Below are 18,606 nucleotides of genomic sequence, written 5' to 3' on the forward strand. Positions count from 1 at the left end.
TTGACATCTATGCATCTTTGGGCACATCAGATTATGCTGGCTGATACTGCTTGCAGCTCTTCAGCAGTGATGCTGCACATACTGTTTGTGATGTTCTTCTTGAGTCCATCCAGGGGACACTTTCTGTTTTAAATTTCCCCACAGATAAAAATTTCATGTGGACAAGTCTGGGGAACATGGTAGCCATAACCCTTTGCTCACAGTTCACTCCTTTGTAAACAGTTCATGAACCCATGCCAGTGAGTTCTGTGAGGTGCGGCATGTTGCCCCATCTTGTTGGAAAAACCAGAACATTTTTTCTTCTGCAGCATCACTGTTGAAGAGCTGCAAGCAGTATCAGCCAACATAATCCGACGTGCCCAAAGATGCACAGACGTGAACGGGGATTACTCTCAGAACCTATTATGATTTGTGGGTAATAAAAAAAAAAAACAGTCCACTTGCTCGTTCATCTTGTCATATTATCGCTGGAGGTGGGCTACTTTTTCCTGAGCCACCATATGTTTACTGATGCATCTGATGCCTGTGGCTATGGAGCATTTTTGGACAGCCAGCGGTAAACTGAGCCATGGCTGGATTTGTAGATTACATTGGGCTTTAATAATCATTAGGATTTACCCTAAGTTCACACCTGAGCGTTTTACAGCGCGTTCCTACGCGCTGTAAAACGCTCAACAAGGAGAAACCAATGCTTCCCTATGGGAATGGTTCTCACCTGGGCGTTTTACAGCGTGTACGATCGCGCTGTAAAACGCCCGACGCTCAAACAAGTTCTTGAGCTTTTTTGGGGTGTTTTGTCGCGCGTTCCCGTACATAGATATTCGGGAACGCGCGACAATGTGTGTTCGCCTGCCTCTGTATGCGCGATTGTAAACGCCGGTACAATCGCGCATACAGAGTGCTCGTTTCAGAACGCTCAGGTGTGAACCCAGGGTTAGGGTACTTTCACACTGCCTGCCAGATCCGGCAAAACGTATGCCAATTGATTGCATTTTAAGACTGATCAGGATCCTGATCTATCTTACAAATGCATTGCAAGAACGGATCTATCTTTCCATTTGTCATACGGACAAACAGATCCGTTTTGATTTTAAAAAAAATAAAAATTCGGTCTGCGGATTCGGCATTCTGGTATCTTGAATGCCAAAAATGGCACTAATACAGGTCCTTCTCAAAAAATTAGCATATTGTGATAAAGTTCATTATTTTCTATAATGTACTGATAAACATTAGACTTTCATATATTTTAGATTCATTACACACCAACTGAAGTAGTTCAAGCCTTTTATTGTTTTAATATTGATGATTTTGGCATACAGCTCATGAAAACCCAAATTTCCTATCTAAAAAAATTAGCATATTTCATCCGACCAATAAAAGAAAAGTGTTTTTAATACAAAAAAAGTCAACCTTCAAATAATTATGTTCAGTTATGCACTCAATACTTGGTTGGGAATCCTTTTGCAGAAATGACTGCTTCAATGCGGCGTGGCATGGAGGCAATCAGCCTGTGGCACTGCTGAGGTGTTATGGAGGCCCAGGATGCTTCGATAGCGGCCTTAAGCTCATCCAGAGTGTTGGGTCTTGAGTCTCTCAACTTTCTCTTCCCAATATCCCACAGATTCTCTATGGGGTTCAGGTCAGGAGAGTTGGCAGGCCAATTGAGCACAGTAATACCATGGTCAGTAAACCATTTACCAGTGGTTTTGGCACTGTGAGCAGGTGCCAGGTCGTGCTGAAAAATGAAATCTTCATCTCCATAAAGCTTTTCAGCAGATGGAAGCATGAAGTGCTCCAAAATCTCCTGATAGCTAGCTGCATTGACCCTGCCCTTGATAAAACACAGTGGACCAACACCAGCAGCTGACATGGCCCCCCAGACCATCACTGACTGTGGGTACTTGACACTGGACTTCAGGCATTTTGGCATTTCCCTCTCCCCAGTCTTCCTCCAGACTCTGGCACCTTGATTTCCGAATGACATGCAAAATTTGCTTTCATCCGAAAAAAGTACTTTGGACCACTGAGCAACAGTCCAGTGCTGCTTCTCTGTAGCCCAGGTCAGGCGCTTCTGCCGCTGTTTCTGGGGAATGCGGCCCCTGTAGCCCATTTCCTGCACGCGCCTGTACACGGGGGCTCTGGATGTTTCTACTCCAGACTCAGTCCACTGCTTCCGCAGGTCCCCCAAGGTCTGGAATCAGTCCTTCTCCACAATCTTCCTCAGGGTCCGGTCACCTCTTCTCGTTGTGCAGCGTTTTCTGCCACACTTTTTCCTTCCCACAGACTTCCCACTGAGGTGCCTTGATTCAGCGCTCTGGGAACAGCCTATTCCTTCAGAAATTTCTTTCTGTGTCTTACCCTCCTGCTTGAGGGTGTCAATGATGGCCTTCTGGACAGCAGTCAGGTCGGCAGTCTTACCCATGATTGCGGTTTTGAGTAATGAACCAGGCTGGGAGTTTTTAAAAGCCTCAGTAATCTTTTGCAGGTGTTTAGAGTTAATAAGTTGATTCAGATGATTAGGTTAATAGCTCGTTTAGAGAACCTTTTCATGATATGCTAATTTTTTGAGATAGGAATTTTGGGTTTTCATGAGCTGTATGCCAAAATCATCAATATTAAAACAATAAAAGGCTTGAACTACTTCAGTTGGTGTGTAATGAATCTAAAATATATGAAAGTCTAATCTTTATCAGTACATTACAGAAAATAATGAACTTTATCACAATATGCTAATTTTTTGAGAAGGACCTGTACTTTCCTATGGGAAAAAATTCATTCAGGCAAGTATTCCGTTTTTTGGGCTGGAGATAAAACCGTAGCATGCTGCGGTTTCATCTCCATCCTAATCAGTCAAAAAGACTGAACTGAAGACATCCTGATGCATCCTGAATGGAATGCTCTCCATTCAGAATGCATGGGGATAAAACTAATCAGTTCTTTTCTGGTATAGAGCCCCTAGGACGGAACTTTATGCAGGAAAAGAAAAACACTAGTGTGAAAGTACCCTTACTATAATTGTTCTGTTTTTCTTTGGTTGGTTATATGTGGTATTTTTTGCAACAGGAAAGTGTGTTTGTATATTCTTATAATAAGGAAGTTATGTTTGCTATTAATTGTCATCAAAGTGTGAGGTTGTAGTGAGATGTTTGTGTTATTTAGTTCACTATTGTTTGTCTTTAAATATTTGGCTGAAAGCTAAAAATACTGCCTGTCCCAAAAAAAAGTTGCCACCTGGATTTAACTAAGCAAATAGTCATGAGCCTCCTATTGGATAATTACTGCCTGGGCGATTATCTTTCAGCTGGCAGCAAGTTATTTAACCCCAACTGGTGCAATGAGTTGCTTCTCATTTCTTAAACAACCATGTCGAAAGACACATCTCGTGGTCGTGGAAAATATGTTAGTCTGTTTGAGAAGGGTCAAATCAGTGGCATGCATCAAGCAGAGAAAACATCTAAGGAGATTGCAGAAACTACTAGAATTGGGTTACGAACTGTCCAACGCATCGTATTCGAGGAAGAAATGTAGTGGGAAAAAAATCCTGAATGATCGTGATCAGTGATCACTTAAACGTTTGGTGAAATCAAATTGAAGAAAAACAACAGTAGAACTCAGGGCTATGTTTAATAGTGAAAGTAAGAGCATTTCCACATGCACAATGCGACGGGAACTCAAGAGATTGGGACTGAACAGCCGTGTAGCCGTCAGAAAACCACTAATCAGTGAGACAAACCAGAAAAAAAGGCTTCAATTTGCTAGGGAGCATAAAGATTGGACTGATGAGTCCAGATTTACCCTGTTCCAGAGTGATGGGCGCATCAGGGTAAGAAGAGAGGCAGATGAAGTGATGCACCCATCATGCCTAGTGCCTACTGTACAAGCCTGTGGGTAGAGATGGCCTTGCGGTTTGCCCGGCGGTCGGTTTGTGGCGAACTTCACTTGTTCGCGATTCGCCGAACATGCGAACATATGGCGATATTCGCGCCCGCCATATTCTTTTACATTGTGAAGAACTTTGACCCATGACACATCTATCAGGTGGTACAGGACAGCCAATTGAAAAGTTTCAGCACATGGACATACAGATGTAGCAGGGTTAGCACTCAAACTCTAAACTCAAATTTCTTGATTTATTTTTTATTTTTTATTTTTATTTTTCAAAAATGTATTGGGAAAACTACAAAACATTTACAGTACAAATTTTTACAATCTCTCAATTCTTAGTAACCCGACTAATTATATATAGATATAAATATAATCAACTCATCCTTTCATTACATTTAGAAAACCCTCCCCTCCCTCCCCCCTAGTCTGTGGTGCGTCAAAGTAGGACCCTTATAAATAAAACAATTTGACCTCAGCTAGTCAATCCTCCAACCACCCCATATCCTATTCCACTGGTCCTCAACCTCCCTCCGTTTGTATATAATTTTCTCATAATTTTTTACCTTATCAGTTAAATTTATCCATGTATTTATGTCTGGAGTGGATCGGGCAAACCAGGTCCGACTGATCAAAACTCTAGCCAACATCAGTATTCTGCTCAGGAAGATCTTTTGATACTTGTGATTATTTAATTTGGAAAGATCATTAAGCACAAATACTGTGGGTAGAGATGGCCTTGCGGTTTGCCCGGCGGTCGGTTTGTGGCGAACTTCGCTTGTTCGCGATTCGCCGAACATGCGAACATATGGCGATATTCGCGCCCGCCATATTCTTTTACATTGTGAAGAACTTTGACCCATGACACATCTATCAGGTGGTACAGGACAGCCAATTGAAAAGTTTCAGCACATGGACATACAGATGTAGCAGGGTTAGCACTCAAACTCTAAACTCAAATTTCTTAAATCATCGTGTTATCTTGAAACAAACGCCATTGAAAAGCAATTGAAGGTGTTTGCTTAGTTTAGATAACACATCGCAGAAAGCATGAGTGTTAACTCTACTACATCGGTACCCCCTACCTTATAAATAGACCTGATCTGGCCACTATTTTATATTCTGTCTTTTTTCAGTGTAGGGAGAGGTTGCTGTGTGGAGCAGGGACAGGCTGTTAGGGACACAAATCACTAGCTATTAGGGCCACAAAAGTCCTTTTAAGGACTGGGATAGGTGTACTATTGATAGGTGTGATATACTGAGGGGTGTGATATACTTATAATATACTTTCTAACATAGAAAGTATATTATAGTGGATTTGTATCGTGCAGCAGTGGTGGTGACTGGTGAGCGGTTCTGCAGCGATACTACAACTACAAAGAGTATTATTTACAAAAAATAATTATAACTGGTGTGATATACCAGTCGCCCCCCAAAAGAGCTCGTAGAAGCGGGGTGTTATATACCAATATACTTTCTTTATAGTGTATTTGGGTACTGCATTTGTTTGCTGTTTTGCTGCGTTCCCTCTGCTACACAAAGTGACAAACGGTACTGGAAAAAATAATTATAACTGGTGTGACATACCAGTCGCCCCCCAAAAAAGCTGATAGAAGCGGGGTGTTATATACAAATATACTTTCTTTATAGTGCATTTGAGTAATGCAGCATTTGTTTGCTGTTTTGCTGCGTTTCCTCTGCTACACACAATGACAAACGGTATTGTAAAAAATTATTATAACTGGTGTACGCGAAAATTATATTGCCGATATTTCGCATTGAAAAAAATAATGAATGGAGATCGCAAATTCGAATAATACATCTGGTATGTCACTGTCCATGTTGTGGGACTATTTGTGCACTTCTAGTAATTATTTCTTGGCTGCAAATATGAGCTGAAGGTTTTTCAGGTTCGCCTGCCATTAAAATGAATGGGACCCACAGTGAACTTGTGGTTCGCAAACATTTGATCGCGTTCGCGAACCGTCCCGGCAGATGTTCGTCCATCACTACCTGTGGGGGCAGTGTTATGATCTGGGGTTGCTGCAGTTGGTCAGGTCTAGGTTCAGCAAATGTGCTCCAAGAATGAGGTCAGCTGACTACATGAATATACTGAATAACCAGGTTATTCCATCAATGGATTTTTTTCTCAGACCTAGTTAGGCAGTTGAGTTCAGAGTTCATTCTAGAACAGACTAGTTCTCTCATAGGCTTAGGGCTCTTTCACACTTGCGTTGTCCGGATCCGGCGTGTACTCCACTTGCCGGAATTACACGCCGGATCTGGAAAAACGCAAGTGAACTGAAAGCATTTAAAGACGGATCTGTCTTCAAAATGCGTTCAGTGTTACTATGGCAGCAAGGACGCTATTAAAGTCCTGCTTGCCATAGTAGTAGTGGGGAGCGGGGGAGCGGTATACTTACAGTCCGTGCGGCTCCCGGGGGGCTCCAGAATGACGTCAGAGCGCCCCATGCGCATGGATGACGTGCCATGCGATCACGTGATCCATGCGCTTGGGGCGCCCTGACGTCACTCTGGAGCGCCCCGGGAGCCGCACGGACGGTAAGTATACTGCTCCCCCGCTCCCCACTACACTTTACCATGGCTGCCAGGACTTTAGCGTCCCGGCAGCCATGGTAACCATTCAGAAAAAGCTAAACGTCGGATCCGGCAATGCGCCGAAACGACGTTTAGCTTAAGGCCGGATCCGGATTAATGCCTTTCAATGGGCAAGTCTTCAGGATCTTTGGCCGGAGCAAAAGGCACAGCGTGCTGCAGTTTTTTCTCCGGCCAAAAAACGTTCCGGTCCGGAACTGAAGACATCCTGATGCATCCTGAACGGATTTCTCTCCATTCAGAATGCATTAGGATAAAACTGATCAGGATTCTTCCGGCATAGAGCCCCGACGACGGAACTCTATGCCGGAAGAAAAGAACGCAAGTGTGAAAGAGCCCTTAATCAGAAAGCAGCAGCAATGTAGCTGTAAAGCTGGAGAGAGGCCTATTCACAGCCTCTCTGCTCTGTCCCTGTCGGCTCCACAGTCCAGGGTTTCAAGCCTGCAACTATTCTACCTAGAGGTGAGCAATCCACTCCTATAGATCACCCCTCCGGAGTGACCAGTGTCCAAGCTGCATTCAGCCAAGTATCCAAGGGATTACTACAATTTATTCAAGACAAAGGATCAGCAAGACAGCCATTACCTGAGGACTTACTAGGCACCTTTGTACCAGGTGTAGGAGACAGCATCAGGCATCCACACCTTCAGTTCAAACTCTGAGGACAGTTTAGGCCAACTGTCAAAACAACACTGGAATAGAAGTTCAAGGATTTAGAAAAGCACCTTCAACCAAGGTTAGAATAAGGCCGGAGTTTTTACCAATGTAAGACTTTCATATTTTATAAGCCTAGTCTGAAGCAGTAGCTTTCATATTCATTACAAAGAGCCTGTTTTCACTAAGGACTTGCATTCTCCTTCCCCCATATGCATAGGAGACTGTACTTAAAGTTCCCAGAGAATTCTTGTGCCGTTCTCTTCACTAATGCGACCCTGCCCAGGGGCGAAGTAACCGTGAGTAACCAGAACTGTATTTACCTCGGCCCACCTATTGCTTACACACCTGTTAGGTCTGGCATACCGCATACATTTGATTTACTGAGTAATATTGTGTCTGTGTTGTAGCTTTGTACTTTATCCCACTATGAGTTTTTTTTATATAAAGCCTTTGTTCAGTGAATTTCAGAGTAAATTTGATTTGCTGCGAAGCCGAATTTCCTCGTGCTTTGTGGAAACGAATCGATTTTCCCTGAATAGCAGTAAAAATCATACTTACCTCATCCGTTTAAGCGCGAAGAGTCGGCCGCCGCCATCTTGATTGAAGACCAAGTAAAAATCCCCTGTGAAATCCCGTCCGATGTTATCACGGGCTGTGTGAGATTTCGTGCCAAATCTTCAATCAAAATGGCGGCAGCTGGTACTTTGCGATCAAATGGATGAGATGAGTATGATTTTATTTACTAGCAGAAGGACCTGGCTTTGCACGGGTATATTTCATCTATTTCATTTAATGTTTGTGTGTCGTTAAAAGATATCAACAGTATCCCCCATAACAGTGATTTTTACAGCACCCCGCCCCCTTAACAGTGACCTCCACAGCCACCACCCCTTAACACTGACCCCCCCCCCACAGTGCCCCTCCTCCTTAAAATGTGACCTCTAATGCAGCCCACCCCCTTAACTTTGCACTTCACAGCAGCCCGCCCCTTTAACAGTGACCTCCACAATACAGAACCCGCCCCCCCAACAAAGACCTCCACAGCGGCCTGCCCCCCTTAACAGTGACCTTCCACAGCGCAAGATTTTTCTAAGCCCCTCCTACAAATAAAAATGTGGCGCACATAGCGCACCATGCAAAAAAATTGTCCCCGCCCATTATTAAAAGCTCCTTCTACATATAATAGGCCACTCCTAACAAACACTATACAGCTTAATAGAATAGAAGAGCGAGCACTCACTCTGTGGCAAAAATACTCAGATTTAATAGTAAAATCAATAAACAATAATACAATAAAATGATGATAAAATACGGATAAAATATTACAATAGTAGAATAATTGGTCGACCAATTTAGTAACGCAATCCACCTAGACGAAAGGGCATAACTCAGTAATACAATAGCGGTGTCTTAAATAAGATTAAACATAATAGAAAGCTGTGAATTAAATATACGAATATAAATCCTGTGAAAGTAAACAGTGCAATAAAGTGATCAATAATATTAATAACATACAAATGTGATGAGGTGATAGGACACCTAATATACTGTGCAAGCCAAAAAAGTTCCTCCCATAAAGATGGATGGCTGCAACCAAAAATGACCAAATGAGCCGTTGAAATGTTTCAGCTTAATAGCTGTATCGCTTTCAATAGTGGCAATTATATGCCTGACTTTGTTGCAAAAGGTAAACTCTCCTGGGTGTGGAGTCTTACCTCCTATGGCAGTATGTTACTGCTGCACACGTGTGAGGACGTCCACTCGGAGTTTGTTAGAAAATGTCGGGACTCCGCTGTACGAGACGCGCTGACGTCCACGCTCTCGTGAGTACTGCTTGTAAGGCAGTGACGTCTGATCTCGCGGTATTGTGAGTAAGACTCCCGTCCAATCTCTCTGTCCGCTTCAGACGTATAACAGCAGTGTAATTATCCCAGCGAAAGTAATGTTCAAATGTCTCTTAGCGCATGGCCATGCAAAAGTTCTTTCTGGAGGTTATGATGAAGTATCGCCCAGACGCGTTTCGGGACTGTTCCGGTCCCTTCCTCAGTGGTAATGGCAGACACTTCTAAACCTCCTCCTTTTTATACAATTACTTGGTGGATGACAAATCCCGGTTGAACAATCCAGGCAGGAATGATAATATATAATTATCGCCATATTGCGGTTTGGTTGCGTTTTTCATGCGGTTTTTTTCAATGTAGTGCGTTTTTTATAAAATTAGATTCTACACATTATAGTACATCTATATATGTGAATAAAACTCCTAGAATCAGTTCAAAATTGAAAACACCTATCATTAAACACTAAAATGGCATCACATATAAAAATGGTATTAGATATAGTATAAAATAATATAAAATAATATAAAAGTAGATCATATGGTATCTTGACAATAGAATGAAGTTCATATGGAAGAAGTCGGACTGGGTGAGGGTCCCAAACCAGAGTCGCCCTCTGAGTATTTTTGCCACAGAGTGAGTGCTCGCTCTTCTATTCTATTACTCTTTCTTACATTGAGGTGAGGCGTCCTCAATTTTAGCTTGCAGCACCGCATCATCCACTAACAGCAGTGAGCCGCGACATTCTGTTAACTATACAGCTTAAAATATATTGTTGAGGATGAGGGTAAGAGTCTCACCCTCATTCTACATAGACATACTGTACTTAATACTCAGAGCCCTGACATAAAGCTCCTGTACTCACACTGGCCCCAGGTAGCTCCGTGGCAGGAGCTGTTGCAGTTTCACTTCCTCCCCCTAGTCCAGAAGGCGCCAAAAGAGGAATGGAGGAGGAGCAGCACATAGGTGTATAGGTCCTGAGGATCGGCACTTAAAATCCAGTCTGGTGTTTGACCCCACCTGGCTGCAAATCAACCCAGCAGCACACACTGGGAGGAAAATACCTGTCCTCCCAGACCACACCCTTCACTGTGTCACAATACATACACTTTATATATTAGATTTTACACTGTAATATCACTGTCAGATGCCACAATCTGCTATGACTGTGGCAACTAAGGGGTACAATGACAGGGAGCAGCGCAATCGCCGCTCCCTGTCATTGCACTGACTACTTACAAATAAATATTTTGCTCATATCTATCTGCCTTCTTTGGTGCAGTGATCATTGTTGAGTTAGTTGCTCCAAATGACCATTCTGTTTCTCTGCTTCTCTTTGAGGATGTTAGATGGAGTGTCACGATTGCTTTTATGTTTTTTAGAAAACCTAAGACAGATCAATCCTCTAAGGGCTCTTTTATACGAGCGGATGCCGTGCGGGTAATCCGCTGCGTGAAAGAATGCCAAGCCATGCTCCGGACAGCAGAGACACGGAGCAGTAACATGATTGATAATGCTCTGTGCCTCTCTGTGATCTTTTTACTACAAAATCACAGTGACAACTTTATCTCACTGTGATTTTGTAGTAAAAAGGTCACAGAGAAGCACAGAGCATTATCAATCATGTCCGGAGCGGGGCTTGGCACTCTTTCACGCAGCGTATTACCCGCACGGCATCCGCTCGTGTGAAAGAGCCCTAAAACTTAGGTAGGTAACTTGGTTCCAGTGTCTGTTCAGTTTTAATTGTTAGTTAATATTTGCAGGTTAGGACTCAGTGCCTGGGTGCCTTTTTAATTCATGTCATGGGTGGGTGGTTTCAGTTTATCAATTCAACGCGAAAATATTTGCTGTTTCTTAGGCTGGGTTTAGAACATTAACCTTCCCACTCATTCCGCATTAACGCTGCCATTGAGGTGGCTAATTTAGGTCTGGGTGAAGAAGTGATTAAGAAAATTGGTAGATGAGTCTGGTAGATTTAAATTGTATGTTTGTCCGAACTTGGTAAGATAGTGTTCTGTGTTTTTTCCTTTTTAGGTTCAGAACAAGTAACGGTCTGGATTCTGGGGCATTCATTCATTTTTGGACCAGAAAGAAGGGCCGCAGAATGTAATTAAAGCTTTTTGCTGATTCTCCTTTTATTTCACTGTTTTGGTTTGGTTTATGGGGTTTTAGATGGAGGCAGATTATTACTGGCTTTATCTCGTACTGATGTCTTAATTTTACTTGTCAGTGGGAATGATTCGGGGAAGGTTAAGGCATTTGGTATATATTAAGAGCAACATATAGCATGCCAAAAGTGGTGTAAAAGGTGTCACAATTCTTAGCACACAGCTTATGTGTGGGAAAACTTGTGAATTTTCCCCGCTCACAAAATTTTTCCAAAGTGGCAAGAAAATGGGGCGTGGCATGGGCAGGGAATCAGGCAGTCTAGCAGGCCTAGCTCATTTATTAAATTCCACACAGGTTTTTGCTATGAAAAGTAGCTTACATTTTCTCCAGCAAGATGGCTGGCATAGATTTAAGTTTGTCGCATGGACTGCCGGACAAAGCACAAAACTTATGTAGAGGCGAGGCCAGCACCTCTACACAACTTTGGCGCTTCCTTCGGCGGCGTGGAGGGACTTGAGACTGGCATGGAAATTGCTGTTCTTAATAAATTTCCCACTAAGTCCTTATTACCAGAAGTTATATTGATTTTTTTCATAGATTGTTCCACATTATGTTTGGAAGAGGTCAAAGTTAATTTTCCTCAATAGAATTAGGAAACATTCCAATAGAGTGCTTAACCCCTTTGCTGCCAGTGCCATACATATACGGCGCTGAAGCGATGGGAAAACATGGCACCCGCTTGCGCCTGCAGTGAGCACCGTAGCCGGCGGGTCTCGGCTGTTTCAAACAGCAGAGACCTGCAGCTGGAAATAATGCCGGTCGCGGTCATTGAAGCCTTTAGATGCCATGATCAAGTGTGATCACGGCATTTAAAGGGTGAAACACCAGGAAGCTTGTGCTTTCCAGGCTTCTTACCAGCATCCTCTGCAGTCAAATAGGATGCCGGTATTTGATTTCAATACGTTGGGTCTCTGAAGAGACTGAGGGTATTGAAGTTGCATGTGGCGAAAATAACCTCACCACTGGGTTTTGGAGGGGCCTGTTTGCCAGCCTCTTGCCTCAGTATTATGGCCCATATACTAACTTTGAAGGAGAAGGTAGACAAATATGACTCCCATGGAATTCAGGAACCCCTGCTCGGATCTGGGTGTTTTTGGATATGTTGTTCACCCAGATTAGAGATATCCATGGATGTATAAATTATGGGGATATGTGAGGTTTTGAGGTGTTTTCTGTGTTTTGGGGAAAAATTTGTGTTTTCTGCCTGTGAGTGATTAAGTTAGCCCATTATGTTTGGTAATTGTATCACAGGCAGAGCCCATTCTGTTTTGGTAATGGTATTTGTTGATTGCGTCAAAGACAATGCCTATTCTGTTATTTGGTGCATCACAGGCAATGCCATTGTGTTTGTTAAGTGCATCACAGGCAATGCCATTGTGTTTGTTGAATGTATCGTTTTTGTGTTTAAACTGTAGGGATTGGCTGCTATGTTATGTCCTCAGTTCCCAACCAGGTCCACCGGGGTGGTACCCTTGTTTGAAAATGTGTATATATGTCAATGCTTGTGTGTTCAATAGAGAGACCTGCTTTACCCCTTCATGAAGTTTTGGCTCATGTTTGGGGGATGGGATAACTACACTCTTGGGGATTGCTATATCACAATACTCCCCTCAGTAGAAGCTCTTGTAAGAGTTTGTTCATGGTTCCTGCTGTCTGGATTTATGAGAGGTTCACCCACTGGAAGCTGAAGCCCGGTCTTGGGTCTAGCGTGGGTGGAGGACGTGAGACCCCAACCAAGCTGCGGCGGTTTGTGGGGTCAGTGGTGGTTATGGTGTCAAGTTGAGTGCTTGGCGCCCTCGGGAAGCACTAGGAGCATCCATCAACGGAGGTACCCAGTCGGGGTGCCAGGAGATCCGTTACAGTGGTGGCAGCAGTGGGATGGCGTCCTAGTGTGAGGAGAAGCAGCTCAGAGACACTGTTCGTGGAGTATATTGAGGGCAACACTAGTATCTGTACAGTGCCCCTGGCTACAGCAGGATGGAATCGGCTAGTCTTCGGACAGCGTTCCACTATGAGGAGGAGAATGACCCGGACTAAAGTCTGGAAAAGCGTCTGGCACGAGGCCCTGGAAGATGTTCAGCGTCGGCGGGGCGAGAGTCTTCCCAGTGAGGAGCAGCAGTTGCGAATGCGAGTGGCCCTGCGAATGCCCCTTTTGGGAGAGCAGCCCCTGGATGAGTGAGTGACATAACTCGAGAGCCTGGTATGGAAGGAGCTTTGGCTGGATGACGCCTACCAGGTACTCTGGTGGTATGTGATTCGGCACTCCCCCTGGATGGCTGAGCACGACAGACCCGAGGGTGAGAATTATGATGGCCCTGGCCTATTGTTTGAGTCCTTTGCAGAACCGGAGTTCGGAGATGCTGGAGAGTCCCAGTTCTGGGATATCTATGACTACAGGGAGGCTATGCATGATTGGGCTACAGCGAGAGAGGTGAGACAAGACCTGGCATCTCTAGTGACAAAGGAGTGGGAGCTGGAGCAGGATTACCAATACTTCTTCAGCTCAATTCGGCCCCAATATACACTGCCAGAGAGCTGGGTGGCAGTCCCAGACCTACAACCCTATAGCTGGGAAGACCCGACTGAAGTATCCCCTGCTTCAGTACCAGCTATGGAGGTAGGGGACCTCATAGACTGGTCCTGGGGGGAAACCCATATGACAGGTGGAGATGGGACCGAGATCTCTCCACCGACCCTACAGGGATGCTGGGCAGTCGGCCCAGATCCCCAACGGCAGCTGGAGTTTCAGGAAGTAGGGACAGTCGGTCCTGCTCCCCAGCGGCAGTATTTTTTGCAGGGAGATGAGAGCATTTTATCTCCATTCCCCAGCGGCAGTGTACCTTGAAGGGAGAGGAGACAACCGGTCTCTCTCCCCAACCACAGGGGGACAGCACCCCTAACTCGGATGGTGCAGATGGGACCGCGGTCTCTGCAACAGACCTACAGGGATGCTGGACAGCCGGTACAGACCCCCCACCAACCCCGCAGGAATGCCAGGAGGAGGATTCAATCAATCCCTCCTCTCCACAGCCGTTCCGCAACAAGTTCCTGGGGGTAGGATTGCCTGGCCCCATCCCAGCGGAAGAGCTGGCATCTGGGCAGAGCGCAGTCGGCCTCTGCCCTCCCCTATCCTCTTGTCCAGAGGCTGACTCCCCACAGGCTACCCCAGCGGAAGAGCTGGCATCTGGGCAGAGCACAGTTGGCCTCTGCCCTCCCCTATACTCTTGTCCAGAGGCTGACTCCCCGCAGATTAGCTTAGCTGATGCGCTGGCACCAGGGCAGAGTACCGATGATCCCTGCCCACAAAGCAACCTCCACTCCAAGCCAGGGAGCAACACAGAGACTGGGAGTACCAGTTACCAACACAACCTTGGTGGACTCACTGGAGAGACAGGCTACCAAATTCAACAGGTCCAGTATTTGGTTGTGGGTGGGCTGCCAGACTAACTCAGGTACCGACCGGCATGAGGTCAGGTATCTGGTTAGTCTTCCCTGGGAGGGGGAGATGTGTGGCGAAAATAACCTCGCCACTGGGTTTTGGAGGGGCCTGTTTGCCAGCCTCTTGCCTCAGGATTATGGCCCATATACTAACTTTGAAGGAGAAGGTAGACTGGCCGCACAGCCTAAATTATGGGGATATGTGGGGTTTTGAGGTGTTTTCTGTGTTTTGGGCAAAAAAAAATGTTTTCTGCCTGTGAGTGATTAGGTTAGCCCATTATGTTTGGTAATTGTATCACAGGCAGAGCCCATTGTGTTTTGGTAATTGTATTTTGTTGATTGCATCAAGGAAAATGCCTATTCTGTTATTGAGTGCATCACAGGCAATGCAATTGTGTTTGTTAATTGCATCACAGGCAATGCTATTGTGTTTGTTGAATGTATCGTTTTTGTGTTTAAACTGTAGGGATTGGCTGCTATGTTATGTCCTCAGTTCCCAACCAGGTCCACCGGGGTGGTACCCTTGTTTGAAAATGTGTATATATGTCAATGCTTGTGTGTTCAATAGAGAGACCTGCTTTACCCCTTCATGAAGTTTTGGCTCATGTTTGGGGGATGGGATAACTACACTCTTGGGGATTGCTATACCACAACACTCCCCTGAGTATAAGCTCTTGTAAGAGCTTGTTCATGGTTCCTGCTGTCTGGATTTCGGAGAGGTTCACCCACTGGAAGCTGAAGCCCAGTCTTGGGTCCAGCGTGGGTGGAGGACGGTGAGACCCCAACCAAGCTGGGGCGGTTCGTGGGGTCTGTGGTGGTTATGGTGTCAAGTTGAGTGCTTGGAGCCCTCGGGAAGCACTAGGAGCATCCATCAACGGAGGTACCCAGTTGGGTTGCCAGGAGATCCGTTACACTGCAATTCTTATTTTGGCCAGCACATCACAGGCAAACATAAGAGATGAGCAATTATGTACCAAAATGGATATATAATAAACATAATGGTGCAGAATCAAATTTAAAATTAAATTGAAAAAAATACAGAGTTTTGTAGTCTCAAATACAAGCTACAAAGGAGGCGGAGCCTGGCTGGGTAGCAAGACGGACGCCTGAGCCATAGCTCCCATCACACAGACCAGCATCCAGAACAATCCTGCTTCTCAGAGCCCTTCACAATGGTGAAAATTGGCAAGGACCGATCTAGAGACCGTCCAGAACCTATTGGACCCAAGAAAACCCAGGCAGAGATGTAACAATTCTTGAAAAAGAAGCCGTTAGTTCCCTCACCACATGAATCAAAGATGTTGCTTGGTGCTTATCGCGCCTCAAACGCTTCAGCTGAATCAGATATGGAAAGCGCAGCTGACTTGGAAGAAGAAAGAGGGTCTCCGGACAAAGTCTCACTCTCAAAGAAATATAAAAAAAAAAACTAGAGATGGCCCTCGCTCCGGTCATGAAAGAGTTAGCGGACATTAAGTCGGAGGAGACACACATCGGCCACAGGGTAGAAATGCTGGAAAGCAACCAAGCACTACTAGTAGCTCACAGCGAAGCTATGGCAGACAGTATTGCCGCACAGAATGAAGCCTTAACTTCTGCATTCCTACTGATCGAAGATCAGGAAAATAGGAGTCGCCGAAAAAATTGGCGCATCAAAGGCCTACCTGAAACAGTAACCCATGATGCACTGAGGAATGCCATGATGCAACTCTTCAATAATATTCTGGGTGAGGAAAGAGCCTGTTCGGTCACAGTGGAGAGAGTACACAGATCGCTGAGACCCCTCCCTAAAGAAGGGGAACCACCAAGAGATGTGGTGTGTGGACTCCTTAGCTATGTGGATACAGCGGCGATACTGAAAGGAGCCAAGGAACATGAGGAGCTGATCTATGAGGGGCACCATGTCTCGCTTTTTCAATATATCGCTCCCTCCATCCTGCTGAAAGGGCGATTACTCAAACCATTATGCAACTATCTTAGGTCGCAAAAGATAACATACAAATGGCTTTTCCCCTTCGGTCTGCAGACCAACATTGCAGGCAAGCGTTGTACCATCAAAACCCCAGCAGACCTCAGTGTAGTATGGTCTCTGCTAAATATTGCTCCCATGGACATTACCTTATGGCTACCACAAACCCTACAGAAGCCCAAACTTCCTCCGTTGCCAAGGACAACTCCGTGGTCAGAAGTCCGCAGGCCAAAATGAGCAGGAACAAAGAAGCCAACGGGATGATCAGGGACTCAACATAACTGAGGACATTCTGCATTATACTTAAAGCTACAGGTTACTCTTACTGTCTCTTCCATCTATATACCCTCCCCTCCCCCCTTGTACTCAGCCTTTCTCACTCATGCTGTAATCCTGTATTAGTTGTTTAAGTTTTTCAATAACTGCCATCAGGGCATATGCCGCGGTCATAAGCCTGTCCCAGTTTTCGCAACTGAAGGCATTCTACATTATGCTTAAAGCTACAGGTTACTCTTTCTACCTCTTTCATATGTATACCCTTCCCTCCCCTCCCTTGTATTCAGCCTTATATCACTCATGCAGTAATCCTGTATTAGCTACTCATGTTGTTCAGTATCTGCCATTGGGACATAATTGGCGGTCATAGAATATCACAAGTTTATTCTAGTTTTCACCTTGTTAAATATTTACTCAGCTAGCTTCAACGCGGGATTGAGGCTTTAAGTTCAGAGCTTATAGTAAAAATGTTAACACAGATACACTGGTTGCTGGTCTGTGGGTCCAGTTCGGAATGACCTTTTTAGGTCCTCCAGCCTCCACAAACCAATTCCTTGCTGTCACAAAACGAATTTATACATTCTTTAATGTTTTACTTTATCTGCTCAACTTGTATTTTCAGGTTATGTTTTTGATAACTGTTATAATGTAAATCCTCCCATGCTACATGGTTGTCACAAAGCATTTGCACATAACAGACACATTCCCTTTAGTCAAAATTAGATATGGTAGCTGACATCACTTTTACATCATTTAATGTTAAGGGAATGAATATCCCCCAAAAAAGATCACAAGTTGTTGCTATGCTCAAAAAGGAGATTTTTGTTTCCTACAAGAAACACACCTCTGGAGTGGACACATCCCCACGTTCCCCCAAATATATTATAACCAATGGTTTCATAGTACCTTTACGTCAGCTTCCAGGGGAGTGAGCATAGGAATAAACAGATCTGCACCTTTTACTGTCAAGATGAGCCTATATGATGTGGATGGGAGATTTGTGATTGTGGAAGGTGTTTTAGGTAACTATAAGCTAACCCTAGCCTGCCTCTATGCCCCAAATAAAGGCCAATCTAAATGGATCCCTAATACTTTGGACAAACTCAAACAATTTGCAGAAGGTGCTATTGTGGTGGGAGGTGATCTCAATATTGCCCTAAATCCATTACTCGATTCCTCTACTGGCACCTCAGTACATTCACAAAAATCTTTGAGTTATATACATAAGAAATTTAGAGAATTGCACCTATTAGATTCCTGGAGAATCCAGAATCCAACTTCCAAAGACTATTCTTTTCAGTCTTCAGCCCACTCCTTATTCCAGAGACTGGACTCTATTTTGGTCCCTAACAGTCTTATCAACATAGTTAAAAAGGTGGGGATTGGACCCATAACAGTTTCTGATCATGCCCCTGTTTCTGCAACAATATCTTTTAACCTCTTAAGGACACATGACGTACCGGTACGTCATGATGTCCTGGTACTTAAGGACACATGACGTACCGGTACGTCATGTATGGTTCCGATCACCGTCGCGCGGCGGGCGGTGATCGTAACCCGGTGCCTGCTCAAATCATTGAGAAGGCACCTAGGCTAAATGCGCCGGGGGGTCCTGTGACCCCCCCCCCTCCCATGTCGGCGATCGCAGAAAACCGCAGGTCAATTCAGACCTGCGGTTTTCTAAGTTTCCGGGTTATTCGGGTCTCTGAAGACCCGATAACCCGGAACAGGATGGTGATGGTGGTGTGATTTCACCCCACCAAT

The 18,606-nt window shown here is 44.8% G+C and overlaps 1 protein-coding gene across 2 annotated transcripts in view; it reads right to left on the reverse strand.

Annotated features, from left to right (window-relative positions):
- Positions 1-18,606, reverse strand: part of LOC122936025 (cytochrome P450 2J5-like) — a 357,425-nt gene that overhangs the window by 308,080 nt on the left and 30,739 nt on the right. Inside the window, exon 2 of one of the 2 annotated variants that reach the window (XM_044292019.1) lies at positions 7,084-7,190. The exons of the other annotated variant lie outside the window; for it this stretch is intronic. Coding sequence (XP_044147954.1) covers positions 7,084-7,129 — 46 coding nt within the window. The 5' untranslated portion in view covers positions 7,130-7,190. The remainder of the gene's footprint in view (positions 1-7,083; positions 7,191-18,606) is intronic. 2 annotated transcript variants of the gene reach the window in all.

The sequence above is a fragment of the Bufo gargarizans genome, chromosome 4 (assembly GCF_014858855.1).
Source record: "Bufo gargarizans isolate SCDJY-AF-19 chromosome 4, ASM1485885v1, whole genome shotgun sequence".
NCBI lineage: Eukaryota > Metazoa > Chordata > Amphibia > Anura > Bufonidae > Bufo > Bufo gargarizans.